The sequence below is a fragment of the Balaenoptera musculus genome, chromosome 15 (assembly GCF_009873245.2).
Source record: "Balaenoptera musculus isolate JJ_BM4_2016_0621 chromosome 15, mBalMus1.pri.v3, whole genome shotgun sequence".
Lineage (NCBI taxonomy): Eukaryota > Metazoa > Chordata > Mammalia > Artiodactyla > Balaenopteridae > Balaenoptera > Balaenoptera musculus.
The window spans coordinates 61,999,348-62,017,815 of NC_045799.1; the positions used below are offsets into that span (position 1 = coordinate 61,999,348).

At 43.2% G+C, this 18,468-nt stretch overlaps 1 protein-coding gene across 1 annotated transcript in view; it reads left to right on the forward strand.

The window, feature by feature from the left end:
- Positions 1 to 18,468, forward strand: part of LOC118881544 (bMERB domain-containing protein 1) — a 156,436-nt gene that overhangs the window by 31,555 nt on the left and 106,413 nt on the right. The window contains exon 4 of the mRNA XM_036826597.1: positions 10,418 to 10,685. Within this exon, the coding sequence (XP_036682492.1) occupies positions 10,418 to 10,685 (268 nt within the window). The remainder of the gene's footprint in view (positions 1 to 10,417; positions 10,686 to 18,468) is intronic.

The following is an 18,468-nucleotide window of genomic DNA, read 5'->3' on the forward strand; positions in this document are numbered from 1 at the left end:
CATATGCAGAGGCATGGAGTGACTGGCTCATGGTATATGCTGAGTAAATGTTTTCTATTTCATCTGACTTTACGCTTTTGAAAAATTTATATTGCCACAGAATCTTAACTGGAGGGTACCAATATCTCCATGGATCCTTAAAGATAACATAAAGGACTGAGAGTTACTTCCAAAAAGCTATCTTTCTAAAGCAAAGTTACACAGATTAATTCAAACATCCCTTCTGTACTATTCGCGGGAGCTGTGTCAACTCAGTGTGGCTACCTCATGCTCAGGTAACCTCAGGTAGCTCAGGTCAACAGGTCATGTCTCTTTAATATCTCGTTAGTCCATGCCCTCCTTTTGATTCCACTGTCATTTTTTGTTTCAAGCCCTCATTGTTTCTCGTGTAAAGTCTTGCTACTCAAAGTGCAGTCCATGGACCTGCAGCCTTGACATCACTTGAGAACATCTAAGAATCTCAGACCCTCACCCCAGACCATCTGGATCAGAGGGTCCATTTTAACATGTTAAACTTTGGGAAGGGGCTTCCTGGTGGTGCAGTGGTTAAGAATCCGCCTGCCAATGCAGGGGACACAGGTTCAATCTCTGGTCCGGGAAGATCCCACATGCCGCGGAGCAACTAAGCCTATGCACCGCAACTGCTGAGCCTGGGCTCTAGAGCCCGTGAGCCACAACTACTGAAGCCTGCGCGCCTACACCCCATGCTCTGCAACAAGAGAAGCCACCGCAATGAGAAGCACACGCACCGCAGCGAAGAGTAGCCCCCGCTCGCTGCAACTAAAGAAAGCCCACGCACAGCAATGAAGACCCAACACAGCCAAAAGTAAATAAATAAAAATAAAATAAATTTATTAAAAATAAAAAACTTTGGGAAGTACTTATGTATTTTACCACTAGAGTCTCTCAACTGATATCCCTACCTCTAGTTTTATGCCACCTCCACTCCTCCATCCCATTCTCCTTAGGACCATCAAATGACCTTTCAGGAGTAACACTGAATATATCTCTAGCCTGCTAAAAATCAGTGATGAAAATTATTGTCAGGGGTAGCGATCATCTGAGCCCAAATTAGTTCAATGGGAGTAGAAGTAGGGAGGAAGGGATAGTCTAGGTTGATAAATTCAGATGTACCTAGGCAATATCAGTAAGATTTATAGGACAAAATACACATTTTCTGGCTTGACTGACTGGCTGGAAGGAAACTGTTACCACCTGTGGAAGGTTTTGGAAGGAAGGGATTTAAATTGAGATGCTTTGGGGACATTTATTCTAGCAGAGCTGTACAACAGAGAGATGCATATGCAGTCATCCCTTGGTATCCCTGGGCTTTTGGTCCCAGGACCCCCTGGATACAACAGCCACAGATGCTCAAGTCCCTTATATAGAATGGTGCAGGTTTTGCTTATAATCTACACACATCCTCCCGTATACTTTGTTTTATTTATTTATTTTTAAAATAAATTTATTTATGTATTTATTTTTGGCTGCATTGGGTCTTCATTGCTGCATGCGGGCTTTCTCTAGTTGTGGTGAGCAGGGGCTACTCTTCGTTGTGGTGCGCGGGCTTCTCATTTTGGTGGCTTCTCTTGTTGCGGAGCACAGGCTGTAGGCGCGTGGGCTTCAGTAGTTGTGGCACACGGGCTCAGTAGTTGTGGCACATGGGCTCTAGAGCGCAGGCTCAGTAGTTGTGGTGCACGGGCTTAGTTACTTCGAGGCATGTGGGATCTTCCTGGACCAGGACTCGAACCCATGTCTCCTGCATTGGCAGGCGGATTCTTAACTACTGTGCCACCAGGGAAGCCCCCTCCTGTATACTTTAAATCATCTCTAGAGTACTTATAATACCTAACACAAGGTAAATGCTATGTAAGTAGTTATAAATATAATGTAAACGCTATGTAAATAGTTGCCAATGAGCAGCAAATGCAAGTTTTGCTTTTTGGAACTTTTTGGAATTATTTTCCCCAAAACATTTTTATTCTGTTGTTGGTTGAATCTGCAGATGTGAAACACACAGATACAGAGGGCCGAGTGTACACATCTGGAAATATAGATTTGTGAAATTTTAGCACCCTTTTACTCATTTTACTGTTTAGGTTAACTCCTTTCCAGATAGCCTCTAACCTGCATAGGTGATGATGGAAAATTGAAGAAATTACGATAAGATTGGGTCTGTACATGTGTAGTGAATATGGATAGGAAGCAAAGATTTTGTTCCCTGGATGGAGCACTGTTGTGGAGCATCCCATAAATATCAATCCCATGTGCAAAAGGATGCTACTGGATTAATTCTACATGAAACAGTCAGATTCAGACAACATCTAGAAGTTGTGTTACGATATGCTTATTTTAAGCTATACACAAGTCGGGAAGCTTTTCACAAATGGACTTTTCTTCTGTTTATTCAGTTCTTCATTCATTCAGCAAACATTTGCTGAGTACCATGTGCCGTTCAGTATTCCAGCTCTGATTATTTGAAAGTGAATAGAACACATTTCCACTCCGTGGGTATACCCATGAAAACATGTGAATTCTAGTAAGTTGTAGTACACACTTCTGGCGAGTGTAAGTTAAGTATGGCATTTCTGGAGAACAGCTTAATAATAGGCATCAAATGCCTTTGACAATGTGCATATCCTTTGATTTATCAATTTCACTTTAAGGAATTCATCCTAAGGAAATAAAGGACATCTACAAAGCTTTAACTCCAAGACTCTCCTCATGGTTTTCTTGATAAACTCAGGAAGTTGGGAATAACCTGATGGTCCTCAAAACGAAGGAGATTGCTTATGTAAATTACTCTGCAGGCAGCAGGAATCCAGTGGAGGCTTTTAAGCATAAGAGTGGCATTGCATGTGTATATGTGTGTGTGTGTGTGTGCATTTGTGTGTGTGTTTTAAAGATAATTTTAGGGGACTTCCCTGGTGGTGCAGTGGATTAAACTCCTCGCTCCCAGTGCAGAGGCCCCAGGTTCGATCCCTGGTCAGGGAACTAGATCCCACATGCATGCCGCAAGCAAGGAGGCCATGTGCTACAACTAAGGAGCCAGGGAGCCACAACTAAGGAGCCCACCTGCCTCAACTAAGACCTGGTGCAACCAAATAAATAAATAAATACTAAAAAAATAATAAAAAATAGAGATAATTTTAGAAGCAATGTGGAGAATAGTCTCCAGTAGGGAAAAAAAAAAACAGAAAAGATGTTTTTCTGCAATAGTCTGGGAAAAAGGTGATGCAGCATTGAGCTAGAGCAGGGCAGTGGGAATGAAGAGGACAATTGGATTTTGGAGAGATTTCCAAGGTAGAATCAACAGGGTTTGTTGACTGGCTATGTGTAAAAGAGTGTGGAATATTTGAGAGTAAGGTACAGAGGCTAAATCCGAGATTTCTAATTGAGGTGGAGCAGGTTTGGGGGGAAATATAAGGAGTCTGATTTTGAACATGTTCAGGTTGAGGTTATAAATCCCTCCTCCTGGCTGTTGCCATGGTGATTCCTGGAGGAGAAAGGAAAGCTTTGAGAGGGGATGTGGGATTGTGGTTAAGTGTTTGGACTCTGAGACTGGCCGACTGAGACTGAATGCAGGTGCTGCCACTTACTGGCAAACTACAACCTCTCTGTAGCTACAAACCCTGATCTCACAGGACACTGTTCAGAGTATAGAGTTAAGAAGGGTAAGTCTTGTAAAGTGCTTGGTACACAGTAACCACTCAATAAACGTTGAAAAACAGAAAGCACCATAATAGAGTCCCCACATGCCCTGGGGACTTTTTTTCAGACTCCCCCCCGCCACCCTCTTACAGGCATGTAGCATTGACTTCACTCCTAATAACTTCATGCCCCAGCACAGCCAAAACACCTGATCCCACTCCTTGAGCACTTTGGGCAGAAGTACCAGCTCCCTGCTCTCCAACAGATGCAGGATTTCAGGTCTGAAGTCTTCGGCATATGTTTCCTCAGCTTCTTTTCTCTCTTCTAAGCCTCCTTTAAGAGGAATACACAGTGTGCTTTCTGGAACTCTCTTTAACTCTATTTTCTCTTCCAAATCCATTTTCCTCTTTTTATCAATTTTCCCACGACTGCTGGATATTTCTAAGAGGAGAGAAGGATGGGGGCTGGAGATGGAGATTGAACAAAAGATAAGTTTAACTAGGAAGAGGTGAAGAATGAGAAGAGGAGAAGATGAAAGGGATAAACACTGGGAACCTTAACTGAAGGGGGTGAGTGATGGAGAAAGAGCTTGTGAAGGAGACGAGAAGGGAGGACTGGAACAGCAGGAGTGGGAGCCAAGAGGACAGGAGAGAGCATGTCCTGGAAACTGGGTAGAGAGGGAGTTTGGAGTAGGGTCTGGTCCACAACGTTACATATTTTTGGAGAGATTAAATAGGATGATGACTGGAAAGAAGCTATTGGATGTGACAAAAAATAGGCCATTAGGGATCTTTAGCGCATTTTCAGTAGAATAGAGAAGAAGTGACTTGCCCAAGGTCATACCGCTAGTAAGTGGTGGAGCCAGGACGACAGAGCCCAAGTTTTTTTTATCACTCTGCTCTACAGGTAATATTCTTTACATGCCTACTAACATGTCCCAAGTGTGTCTTGTGTTTATGTGGGTTGGAAACTAATGGTATGTTATTTTATTATAGAAATGAAACACTAAAACCCCAGATCTGCTTTATGAAAGTGATGCCTTCTTAAGACATTGATCACTGACTTTACAAATGGAACACACCAAAAAAATAAATAAATAAAAATAAAAAATAAACAAATGAAACACACCAACAAAACACCCCAGTTTTGATGAGAGAAGAGAGCTGTACTAATCCCAACTCTGCCTGATGAAAGTGTACGGTTCTGCTTTGGAGTCTGCCTTGCAAGCGTAAGTGACAGCTTCTTTGCAGAACAGTTGACATGGGGTAGGCTCCTGGACTGTGCAGGAGGCATGCAACCTGGTCCAGTTTTTGCATTTTCCAGTCCTTCTCTGTGAATCTCTTTCACTGCTTCCTGAAACTCCTCATCTGTGGAACTCCAAGATATCTGCTAACCATCAATTTAGGAATGTGTTAATACTGGATAACACCGATCTCCCTGGAAGGAGTCTGTAAAATTAGGAATATTATTATGACAAATGTAATGACTTCATAGAGTTGCATATTCTAGGATTTATGTAAGGACGATCTTGATATTTTGATGACTACAGCACAACACGGAAGCCAACTTTTAACTTCAAGTAATGACAGCAGTGATGAAATTAATAGAATAAATGACATTTATTGAATATTTATTCTGTGCCATGTGCTGTACTAAGCATGTTTCATAATTAACCCCATTTTACAGGAAAGGAAACTATCTCTTATGTGCTGTACTAAGCATGTTTCATAATTAACCCCATTTTACAGGAAAGGAAACTATCTCTTGGACAGCTTCCATAGTTGGTTTAAGGTAAATAGCTTCCAATCATGGAGTCAGGATCTCACTCAAGCAGCCTGACTTCCATCTATGGCCCTAACATCTAGAACTTTTTCTTCTGAATCTTAAAATTAATGTTTCTTCTCATGCAAATCATAGTTTCTGGAATTCCCACGTTCTAGAAGCAACACTTCTTATATTTCTTTGAGACACAGGGAGATTTTGTTTTCCCTCTGCATTAGGTTTTTCGTTGAAACACAGATGAATTCTTTTTTTTTTCCCAGTTTTTTTTTTTAACTTTTGAATTTTATTTTATTTATTTTTTATACAGCAGGTTCTTATTAGTTATCCATTTTATACATATTAGTGTATGTATGTCAATCCCAATCTCCCAATTCATCCCCTGCCCCCCCCCCAACTTTCCCCCCTTGGTGTCCATACGTTTGTTCTCTACAGACACACAGATCAATTCTTCTCTGGCTATTCCACTGTTTCTATAATCAGAGTGTGTGACTGACAGGATGTGATTCAGCTGGAATACAAGGTATAATGCCATACTGATTATGGGGGGCATTCCACTTAAATGGCTAGTAACGTCTTTCCTTGAAATATTCAAGGAATGTTTTCCAGGAATCAAAGAGAGACAAGACGGATAAATGATATGCTTTAATAAAAAATGATCTATTAGGAGAAATTGGGGCTATTAGGGGAGGGACCCATTTTGTGAGAGTAAAAATAGCTTGAGCAATATCAGTGCATCTCCACACCCACATTTTCCCCCTTTCTCCATGATTTAAACTGGAATGAAAGACATATCATGGGAATGGGAAATGATCCTTCTGATGTTCTTTCATGAATACGTTTGTATTACAATTGAAACTTTTACTGTCTCTCCAGATACAGAAGAATAACTGTAGTCCTACTAACATATAGCCTATATACTAGTAGCAAAATGGCTAATTTACTAAAACCCCAGGATAATGCTGGCCAAAGTACATATTAAGTGGGAGACAGAAGGGCTGGCGGGGGTGGACTGATGGGTGGGGAGGTGTTCGCCTAGCCTAATTTTTCTGAATTGGGCCCATGTAATTGAGCCACTAACTGGGAAATCACTGTCCTGGAATCACTGTCATTGTTTTGGAAATTCCAATTGCCACGGGACCTCAAGTGATATCCATCAACACACAATCTGATGGGGGAAGGATGGATCTGGGGTATGGGATTAGCAGATGCAAACGATTATATATGGAATGGATAAACAACAAGGTCTTTATGTTTAGCACAGGAAACTATATTCAGTATCCTGTAATAAACCATAATGGAAAAGAATATGAAACACACACACACACACAAGCTAGAATGGACAACCACCATCAGGTAATGCCAAACCCCAGGTAGGACCCAGACAGATTTGGATTCTGTGGCCAGACCCCTGGAAATCCCTGCTGGCTGGCTGCCCAGGCTGGCCTTAGTCATTTTATTTACCTCATGATAATGTGTTGTGATTTAAATGGTTAAATCCCATTCAATTTAATTTTTTTTGTTAATAGCTTTATTGAGATATAATTCACATACTATTCAAATCACCCTTTTAAAGGTACATATTCAAGGGTTTTTAGTATATTACTAGAGTTATGCAACCATCATCACAATTTTAGAACATTTTCACCCGAAAGGAAGCCCTGTTATCTTTAGCAGTCCCTGCCTTCGCCTATTTTCCTCCACCCCCAGACCTAAGCAACCACTAACCTACTTTCTTTCTCTGTTGATTTGCTATAGATAATGTTTTCTCTGTAGATAAAGAATCTAGACAGTTTATATAAATGGGATCATATAACTTATGGTCTATTGTGACTGGTGTCTTTCACTTAGCATAGCATTTTCAAGATTTAACCGTGTTGCAACATGTATCAGTACTTCATCCCTTTTTATTACCAAGTAACATTCCCCTGTAGGAATATACCACATTTTATTTATTCATTCATCAGTTGATGGACATTTGGGTTGTTTTCACTTTTTTGGCTATTGTGAATAATGCTGCTGTGAACATTTGTTCAAACAAGTTTTTGTGTGGATGTATCTTTCATTTCTTGTGGGTCTATACCAAGGAGTGGAATTGCTGGGTCATGAGATAACTGTGTTTACCCTTTTGAGAAAATGCCAGACTGTCTTCCAAAGTGGCTGCACCATTGTACATTTCCACCAGCAACGTATGAGGGTTCCAGTTTCTCCACTCAGTGTTGTTGTTGTTGTGGTTGTTGTTTTAATTTATTTATTTTTGGCTGTGTTGGGTCTTCATTGCTGCACGCGGGCTTTCTCTAGTTGCGGCGAGCAGGGGCTACTCATCATTGCAGTGAGCGGGCTTCTCATTGCAGTGGCTTCTCTTGTTGTGGAGCATGGGCTCTAGGTACGCAGCCTTCAGTAGTTGTGGCATGTGGGCTCAGTAGCTGTGGCTCACAGGCTCTAGAGCACTGGCTCAGTAGTTGTGGTGCATGGGCTTAGTTGCCCTGTGGCATGTGGGATCTTCCCGGACCAGGGTTTGAATCCATGTCGCCTGCATTGGCAGGCAGATTCTTAACCATTGTGCCACCAGGGAAGTCCCTATTACCTTAATTTATGCTCTTATTATTATTTTTCTACTTCACTTAGGTTTTTTTTTTCTTTTTTTTTTCACTTAGGTTTTATCTCTTCCTTTCTCTTATAGTCTTTTCAGTTGAACACAATGATTTTTTTTTAACCAGTTCAACTAGTTTTAAGTGTACAGCTCAGTGGTATTAAATACATTCACACTGTTGTGCATCCATTACCCCCATCCACCCCCAAAACTCTTTTCATCTTGAAATACTGCAAATCTATACCCATTAAACAAAAACTCCGCATTCTTCCCTCCCCTTAGTCTCCAGCAACCACCATTCTACTTTCTGTTCCTGTGATTTTCACTACTCTAGGCACCTCACATAAGTGGAATTGTACAGTGTTTGTCTTTTTGTGACTAGTTTATTTCACTTAGCATTATGTCCTCAAGTTTCATCCATGTTGTAGCATATTGCAGAATCCCCTTCCTTTTTAAAGGCTGAATAGTATTCCACTGTATGGAAAGACCACATTTTGCTTACCTATTCATCCTAACCCATTTATTTTTAGTCTTACATTTTTAAATGCATGCATTTAAGGCTATGCATTTACTTACATCAAAACTTACAAGTTTTGGGGCTTCCCTGGTGGCGCAGTGGTTGAGAGTCTGCCTGCCAATGCAGGGGACATGGGTTCGAGCCCTGGTCTGGGAGGATCCCACATGCCGCGGAGCAACCAAGCCCGTGAGCCACAGCTACTGAGCCTGCGCGTCTGGAGCCCGCGCTCCGCAACGGGAGAGGCCGCGACAGTGGGAGGCCCGCACACCACGATGAAGAGAGGTCCCCGCTCGCCGCAACTGGAGAAAGCCCTCGCACAGAAACGAAGACCCAACACAGCCATAAATAAATAAATAAATAAATTTAGAAAAACATATATTTAAAAAAAACAATAACCTTACAAGTTTTGATATGTGATACTCTCATGACTATCGAGGTCTAAATATTTAAAATTTTTCATTGTTTTATCCTTTTTCTCTCATGAGCTATTTAGAAGTACTTTTTTTTTTTTTTTAATTTATTTACTTTCGGCTGCGTTGGGTCTTTGTTGCTGCATGCGGGCTTTCTCTAGTTGCGGTGAGCAGGGGCTACTCTTCGTTGTGGTACACAGGCTCCTCATTGCAGTGGCTTCTCTTGTTGCGGAGCACGGGCTCTAGGTGTGCAGGCTTCAGTAGTCATGGCACATGGGCTTCAGTAGTTGTGGCATGTGGACTCTAGAGCGCAGGCTCAGTTAGCTGTGGCACATGAGCTTAGTTGCCCTGTGGCATGTGGGATCTTCCTGGACCAGGGCTTGAACCTGTGTCCCCTGCATTGATAGGCTGATTCCCAACCACTGCACCACCAGGGAAGCCCTAGAAGTACTTTATTGATCATAAATTTTTAAAGCCTCTTGCTGCTGGTTGATAAATCATTTTATTAAAGCCTTGTCATACCTCCACAAGCTGTGTGGAAACCAAAAGTTGCCCCAGATGATGTCTTAAGAATAACAACAAACAACAAATGAACAACACATGTCCTATAGAGCTTCTCCCCCAACCCAGTACAAAACTACATACCTGTGCAGTCAAGAAGGTCAGTACAATAAAGAGTCTAAGTCTGGATTCAAGTGCTGACCAGACCACTTGGTAAGTGTGGGAATTTGGGCAAATAACTTAATCTTGCTGCACCTCAGTTTCATCCTCTATAAAACAAAGCTAACAAAACAGTATCTGTTTCACAGAGTTATTGGGGAGTGTTTAGCACCTAGCCATCATTCAACAAATAGTACTATTTTAAAAATCAGTCTAGCTGCTGATTTTACCTTGTACTTTTAATGCTGCCGTGCTTTGTTGGTTAAGATAAACCTCTGGGTTTCTGGAAAGTAAAGACCCATGTTCCAAATAGCTTTGTTATACTTGTGTCCAAAATAGTTTCATGTCTCTCTGAAGTTCATGCAAACACATACAGAGTGGACACAGGCACCGGCAGACAAGATTGTTCCATTTTATATTCAAATTCAAATTCAAAATACACACAGATGCAAACGACAGAGATTGTCACAAAAACGCACTCGGCCAAGCCCAGAACCCACAGATCCAGGTCCACACTCACGCTTCTGTACACTCGCCACAAAGATGGATCCATTGCCCCCAGATAGAGATGCTCTCACAAATCCCACTCAAAACCTAGCAGCACGCTGACGCCACAAGCCCCAGTATGGGCTGCTGCCTTGTTTTGACTTCCTTTGTGATGGTTCTATTTTAGTTGTTGTTTTGTTGTTCTTCGTAGAGTTATCACCTACCCTCTTTTCTGTCTACCCAGCCCCCAAGCTCCCCTCCCCAAGCCTCCATTGCGCATGTGTCCTCATCCTTCTCTCCACCCCTCCACCCCACCACCAGGTACCAGTCGGCTGTCCCCGGCCCTGGCGGCGGAAGAGATGGAGCAACGTCACGAGCGCCCGGCCCCTTAAGACGCTGCTGGCTGGAGCCGCCTCCCTCCCTGCAACCCGCAGCGGGGATGGAGTAAAGGGAGACCCGTCGACCTGCCCGCGGAGATCAGCGATGGAGTTAAAGCAATCTTTGTCCATCCATCTGGAAGCTGAGAAGCCTTTGAGGCGCTATGGGGCGGTGGAGGAGACGGCGTGGAAAGCGGAGGGACTGGGGAGAAGTGAGTATTCGGGCGAGGGGTGGGGACAGTTGGGGATCCGTGCGCCGGAGCGGGTGGTCGCGGGAGCGCGGGGTTGGTAGGGAGCGGACCGAGGGAAGCGCCCCCGCAGCGAGGCTTTCAGCGCTGCGGGGATGCGCTGCGCTGCGACGCGCTCTCCCTCGAACAAAAGCCTCCGGGTTGGGCTTCACCGGGAGGCTCGGGAATCTCCAGGCAGCTGAGCCGGGAGCCTGGGGTGGACTCGGGAGTCCCGGATCCAAGCTCGCAGCCGGTCTTGGAAAGTAGGGTCTTTCCCGCAGCCCAGGGAGGAGGGTCTTTTCTCCACCCGGGATGCACTGGGACGCTGGAACCTTTGGACCATCCTGGAAAGCGCCCACGTCTCTGGAGAGGGGGGAGTGTCCGCTGGGTTTCTGCTTTTGCTTCTCCCCCGGCGTGAGGTTCTGGGCACACCTGAAATTCCCAGCGTTTCTTCCCCTGCCTTCTCCAGGGTCGCGAGTGGAAGGGAAAGGGTTAGGGGAAGGTTAACCGTGTGCACGCCCTTCTTTCTCTCTTGACTCAAAGTCTCTGGTTTGGGTACAGTCCTAGAAGGCAGTTCTGAAATGGACAGACTGTATTTGCTGCTTCTCTCTACGGTATTTTGGGGTCAACAACATTAACAAATAAACTAAGGATCTTTTGTTTTTAATGAATAGGATGCAGTAGTTGAAACTCCTGCTCTCAAAGTATAGAGGCAGCTGCAGGGGTCCCAGGGTCACCAGCCCTCCCTGCAAACCCCGGGCACTTAGCAGTCCCCTGCCCTTGCACTGCTTGCTTTAGCTCCGTACCTCCATCCAGGCTGGGAAGAGTCGTCTCGCCCTTCACAAGGACCCTCAGCTTCCTGCCTTGGCGCTGAGCTATGTTGGACCGAAATATTGTGAATATGCTCTTTTCCTGTCTTCACCTGGTAGAAGATTGTGTGTGTGTGTGTCTGTGTGTGTGCTTTCTCCGTACCTGTAATTACAAATTCAGAAGATCTTTTTAGAATGGCTCTACTGTACTCTGGTTTTCATGGGTTCAAGTAGAAATCACAGTCAAATGTCTTAGTTCTGCACCTGGAAACCAGAGTGTTTCCAGCCTCTCTCCTTTTCTTTTCTTTCTCCTTTTAAAATATGGGTCCTTCCTCCCATTTCATCCTTTCAGAACCCTTTGGCTTTGATACTTTAACATGACACCAGGGCTGAGGGTCTCTGGTCTTCCTGCAAGCTCAAAATAATACCCACAATGGCTGCCTTTTGTTGATAGATTGCCATGTATTAGGTCTTGCCTGTGCTAAGAACTTTAAATGCATCCTCTCATTCAATCCCTGGAACAGCCTCCTTGAGGGGAATATTATGACTTATGACTCCCCTTGCATAGATGGAAAAATTGGGGCTTACTAGGTGATGTGATTTAAGTGGCAGAGTCAGGATTTGAACTCAGGTTTGTTGGGCCCCTGAGCCCCTCTCTGCTTTTAACCTGAAGGTGTATTGCTTTCACATTTTCAGGAAGCTTTCTAAATCTGTTGAGAGTCCCAGAACACATTTAGTGATTTTAAGTATGTGGCAGCCTGTTGGTCTCTGGAGTTCACGGTGGCCTTGAAAGGCTACTGGGTCTGTGCAGAATAGAAGCCCTGGGTTTGAATCCTGGCTCTGCCCCCTTGCTGGCATGTGACTGAATTTGTAACTAGTCACATTTTTTTAAGCCTCACTCTGCCTCTGTTCTCTGAAACGGAGATGATAATAGTACATACCTTACGGCTTAATTGTGAACATTCAATAAGATGATGTAGGTAGAGCTCAAGGTAAGTGCTGAATATATTGGCTGCTTCCATTATTTTATTACTACATCTGTAGAAAGAACCTGCTTTTATCCTTTTCAAAGAATTACATAAAGCAACACTCTGGACTAAAGCTGCAATGTTGGCCAGGTCCCTAATAATTCTCTTATGTTTTTTTATGTTCTCACCATTTTATTAGGAAAAATTTCAAGCATACAGAAAAATTGCAGTGAAAACCTGATATATAGCATTTTCGCTCCTGAAATTTTTGTACTTCTGAGTCTTAGGCTGCAAACTGTTAAAAGCTTGGCGGAAAGGCTTTCTTATCCTCTCTCTTCCAAACCAACAAAGATTCTGACTCTTGCTTCCCATTCAGATGCAAGACCACAGTTTATGATCTGCTTTTGGTGTGGATCCCCAAATCTTTTTTTTTCTTTCATTTTTACCTATTCAAATTCAAAATCTTCTTAAAGCACTGATCCAGAGTTTCACTTTTGAATCTAGACTTTTGATCTCTAGACTCTTGTCTGCAGCCTAACTTTTTTTTTTTTTTTAATTAAAGTGGCTTTTTTTTCTTTTTGGACTCTCTCTCAACTCCCAGGGGATCTGTGGGTCCATCCCATAACATCTGGGGCCTCCACTTATTTATTAACGAAGTGTAAAAATTAGTACTATTGATTCTGTGGCATAATAACTGTCAAGCCAATGTCGCTATGCAGGAAATGCTGGAGAAAAAGAGAGGCCCATTAAAAAGAAGACACTCTCTGTTTAACTTTTACACATATTTAAATATTTTATGTTAAACACTGAGTAGGTGTTACTTAAAAAGACTTGAAAAGGGGAAAAAGATTGCAAAACTGGTCATTTTCAGTTAAGGTTGTATTAACCGTTCTCTTTAATGTTAGCTAGAGTTTCTAGGTAGAAGATATAAATAGTATAGTAGCTAAGAATGAGAGTTTTGAAATCAGGTGACATGGATCCAAACCAGCTCTAACACTTTGTTGCTTTGTCACCCTGGGAAAATTGCTGAACCGTTCTGTAAGTTAGCTGTCTCATCTATAAAATGGGGATATGTTGGTTTGAACCCTTGGGAACTTGCCAGCTGAAATCTGAAACTGGCCCCGTACTCAGAGGGCAAGAAGAGGCCAAAGAAAGAGACAGCCACTCCAGATTGGTAGGTGGCAGGTTTAACAACAAGGGAACTTACATACGAGGCTTGTCTTGGGCGCCACAAGATCTCTGCACCGGCCCGCCAGAATCTCAACAGTTTATATAGAGGCCTTAATGGGGTTCAGTGGTGTATCCCATCCGATGGTCTCAACAACGTCCTACTCTCTCAAAGCCGCATCCTTGAACTGGCTCCGAGTGCGAGAAGAATGGGTGGAATATACATTTCAAGGACGGGAGGGGTGAGGAGCCTCCGATTACCCCAGTCCTGCTCAAGAGTCAGCTGGCAGTTCCATCCTCTCAGTGACATCTTCCAACAGGATAGTAAGGACCACTTCAGGCTGTTGGGAGGATTAAATGAGATAATGCATATAATGCATTTAGCATAGTGCTTGACATACAGTAAGCACTCAATCCATGCTGAATGGTTGTCCCCAACCCCAGGCCATGGACCGGTATCAGCCTGTGGCCTGTTAGGAACCAGGCCATACAGCAGGAGGTGAGCAGCAGGCAGGTGAGCGAAGCTTCATTTGTATTTACAGACTCTCCCTATCATTGCACTACCACCTGAGCTCTGCCTCCTGTCAGATCACCGGTGACATTAGATTCTCATAGGAGCTCGAACCCTACTGTGAACTGCACATGCGAGGGATCTAGGTTGCGCGCTCCTTATGAGAATCTAATGCCTGATGATCTGAGGTGGAGCTGAGGCAGTGATGCTAGCGCTGGGGAGTGGCTGCAAATACAGATTATCATTAGCAGAGAGGTTTCACTGCACAGAGACCGTAATAAATCAATTGCGTGAGGACTCATATCAAAACCTTATCAGTGAGAGACAAGTGAAAACAAGCTCAGGGCTCCCACTGATTCTGTATTATGGTGAGTTGTATAATTATTTCATTATATGTTACAATGTAATAATAATAGATATAAAGTGCACAGTAAATGTAATGCCCATGAATCATCCTGAAACCATTCCCCCACCCCCGGTCCGTGGAAAAATTGTCTTCCACAAAACCGGTCCCTGGTGCCAAAAAGGTTGGGGACCACAGCAATAGAACATAAGAGGATGGTGCCCAATAGCATTGGAGGAGATTATTCCAGCCTGCCAGTCAGTTTTTTTTTCCTTGCGTGCATTTCTTTGTGAATTCCAGGTAATGATTATGTAGATACCACCTTCTTCCTTATGGAAAGGTGTAGGAAACGGCTTTTGCATCCTTGGAAACCACCTAGTATTTTCTCCTTTGAGAAAGAGTCTAAGGAATTGCTCCCATCCACTTTTGACAACATATTTCCACTAGAAGTGAGTAGGTTTTTTGTTTTTTTTTACTCAGTTGGAAAATGCATAGTGACATTTCAGTGTGGTTAGATATATAAAAGTATTGCTTTCAACCAACTGTAATTAATTAGGGGAGGCACAAAGACAAGGTGCCTTTTGACAAAGCACAGAGCTTTCTAAAAGCACAGTTGTCAGTGGTCGTGGCTGTTTCTTGAAAGATTTGAGTGTGCCTTAAAGGATGATCAAGATTTTGGACAGGGGAGGTGGGGGAGGGTGGCACAGTGGGTAGGAGATACCAGGAGAGATAACAGCATTGGCAAAAGCATAGAGGTGGAAATAAATGTGCTATGAGTAGGAGATTGGAATAAAGTGGAAAGCTCAAATGATAATCTTTCTATAAGCCCAGGAGAGATGACAATTATTTAAAAATCCAAGGGTGTGTGCCGACTGGCAAACAGATCATTAAACTGGCCAACGTTTCAGGTTTAATAAACAGCGTGGAGGCTGAAAAATATGAATTGCTGACAATCTATATAATAGATACTTGGGAAAGAATTTGTGTTACTTTCATCTGTTTGATTAAATATGCTAATTTTATTATTTCAATTTTATTTTGTTTTAGTCTTATTTCTCTTTTCTTATTACAGAAGTAGTACATGCACTTTATAAAGAATTCAAATTCATCTGAAATATAAAAATAAAAAGTGAAAAATGACCATAATCTGCTCCCCCTCCCCCATTTATTCATTCAATAAATAGGTATTAACTGCTTTATAAGTGCCAGGCAGTGTTCTAGGGGCTGAGACACAGTGTGGAGCAAGACAGGCAAGGTTCCTGCCTGCATGGAGCTTCTATTCAAGGGGAAAGCAGGAAGTGGGCTGGGAGTGAAGGTGACAGACAATACATAAGCAAACAAATAATGTCGTTCAGATGATGATGTGTTACATGGGAATTAATAGGGGAGGGCTATTTCCCGTCCAGTGGTCAGGAAATGCTCTCCTAAGGAGGTGACATTTTGCCATGTAAATGTCAAGGATGCAAGAAGCAAATGCAAAGGCCCTTGGTATGTTAGAGGAAGAGACAGAAGGCCAGGGTGGCTGGAACCGGGAGGGTCAGGGTAGAGAGAGGAGAGAAATCAGCGAGGAGCCAGACTGGGTAGGACCTTGTAGGTTGTGGTTAAAAAAAAAGAAAGTACAGATTTTATTCTTGTTGTAGGAGAAGCTGCTTCTGATTGTCTAGCTTAACTAACATGAGCTGGTTTTTGTTTTTAAAAGGTCACATTGGCTACTAGATGGAGAATCAGACCATGGGGCAAGTGGTGATCGATGTAATCACTGTTCGCTGTAGTCCCAGGGTCCTTCCTAATCAATCCCATTTTGGCTAAGTGGTAGGAATTTCCTTAGTGTGAAAGGAGTGACAAGGGTAAAGGCAACATGGACTACCTTTTGGGAGACTGAGCACCGGGTTAAGGTTTAGGAGGTGTGCTAGTCTCTGCAGTCTCCCTGGAGAGGCAACTGACTGTGTAACTTTATTGCAGGAACCATAATAGCAGGAAGGCAAAGATGATGAATATGATATTATCTAGTATGTACTTTGAACAAAACCAATTATTTACATAGCTCTGTTTATTCGGTATTTTAAGTTTCATTTTTGCAAGCGTTTCCTTCTTATGTGTCCATTGAAGGCAAAATCAATTATGCCTATTCTTGGTCTCTGATTAATTATTAAACACTTATTAATAATAATAGTAGTTAGTGAGCCTTAGCTATGAACTCGAGCTTATTAAATTTTAACAACTCTATTAGGTCAGCAGATAATTATTCCCCTTTCATAGATGGGGAAACTGAGGCTTAAGGAGGTTAAGAGAGCTGAAGGCCACGAAGCTAGTGAATGATAGAGCTGGAGCCTGATGCTAGCTCTCTTTGACTCTAAATGTTCCTAGTCAGTGTCTGTTATTCGTGGCACCGCGCTAGATGTTGCAGAGGTTGGAGATGAAATAGGACACAGCCCCTACTCTGAAGAAGCTTACAGATTTGGGGAAGGGGAGCACAGATGTGAAGAACATCATGGTTTATATTATAAACCGGTATAAACAGTATGAAATAGACACTAAATGAAGGTACAAGTGGGAAATAAGCAGAAGAAGAGATTGGCTCTTCCTGGGGGCTCCAGCATGACAGCAGGAGGAGTGTTTGCGCTGGACCTGAAGGCTGAGCAGGGTTTCAGTGGGTGAAGAGAGGGGAGAAGGGCATTTCAGGTGAGCTGCCAGCCTCAGGCAAGGAGGTGGAGATCCCAGAGGCCATGCACCACTTTTTTTTTTTTTTTTTTCTGTTTCTTTCCCCTTGGAAAGAAACCTTGGGGGTCTGTTCACTCATGTGAATCACCTGTTACCTGGATGATCCTGAGGGCTGGAGATAAGCACAGGTGGAGGCTCTTTTAGCGTAGCTCTTCAGAACATCACTCACAAAGCTCCCCCAAGGATGCTTACCATACAATCCACTCATTCCCTCACTATTCACTTACCCAGTGGGCTTGAGCCCCTACTATGTGTTAGCTAATGAAGAAGACCCAGACTTCACCGTTAAGGCGTTCTCTGGCTGGCTGTGTTCCACTCCTCCCTCTGCTGCTTCCCAACACTGTGATCTTGGGCAAGTTGCCTAACGTCCCTGGACCCCACTCTCTTCATCTGTGAAATGGGAATGTACTTAATACCACTGAACTGTACACTTAGAAATGGTTAAGATGGGGATTCCCTGGCCGTCCAGTGGTTAGGACTCAGAGCTCTCATTGCCAGGCGCCCAGGTTCGATCCCTGTTCGGGGAACTAAGATCCCACAAGCTGTGTGGCGCACCCCCCCAAAAAAAAAATAAATAAATACAGGTATAATTTGTATAATATAATAACAAATATATTGTAGGTCCAAGTGGTCACACCGAGGAATGGTTCCTGGGGTCTGGAAGAGAAAAGGACTCTTGAAGTAGGCTGAAAAGGTGAACAATATTTCATCACTGACTGAGGGGAACAGCATTCCAGGCAGAGGGAATGGCACATGTGCACATTTTACCTGGGAACTACAGCTGGATCAGTCATGCTTGCTAGACTCTTAAAGAGTGAGGGAGACAAGACAGGCAGGAGGTGAGTGCATTTTGGAGTCCAGATAAGTTCATAGGAGGCTAGACAGGAGAAGGCTCAGCTCCACATTTCCTGCAGGGTCCACGTGGGGTGACCAAGGACCAGACTGCTAGAATAAAGTTTGGGGATTTTTGTTTGTTTGAATGAATCAGAGTCTGACTTACTGATAATTATTTTTTAGTTAAAATGCCTTGACATTAAAGGAGCAAAACTAGTGATTCTAAGAGAAGTAGAAGAGAATGATGGTTAGAAATATCATACACTGAACACTTACTATGTGCCTGCTCCAAGCACATGTTTACATGCATGCTCTAATTTACTCCTTCCAACACACCCTATGATGTGAGGGGCAGTGGAGCCATTTATTGCTCTATTTTACAGATGAGGAAACTGAGGCTCAAAGAGATTAAGCA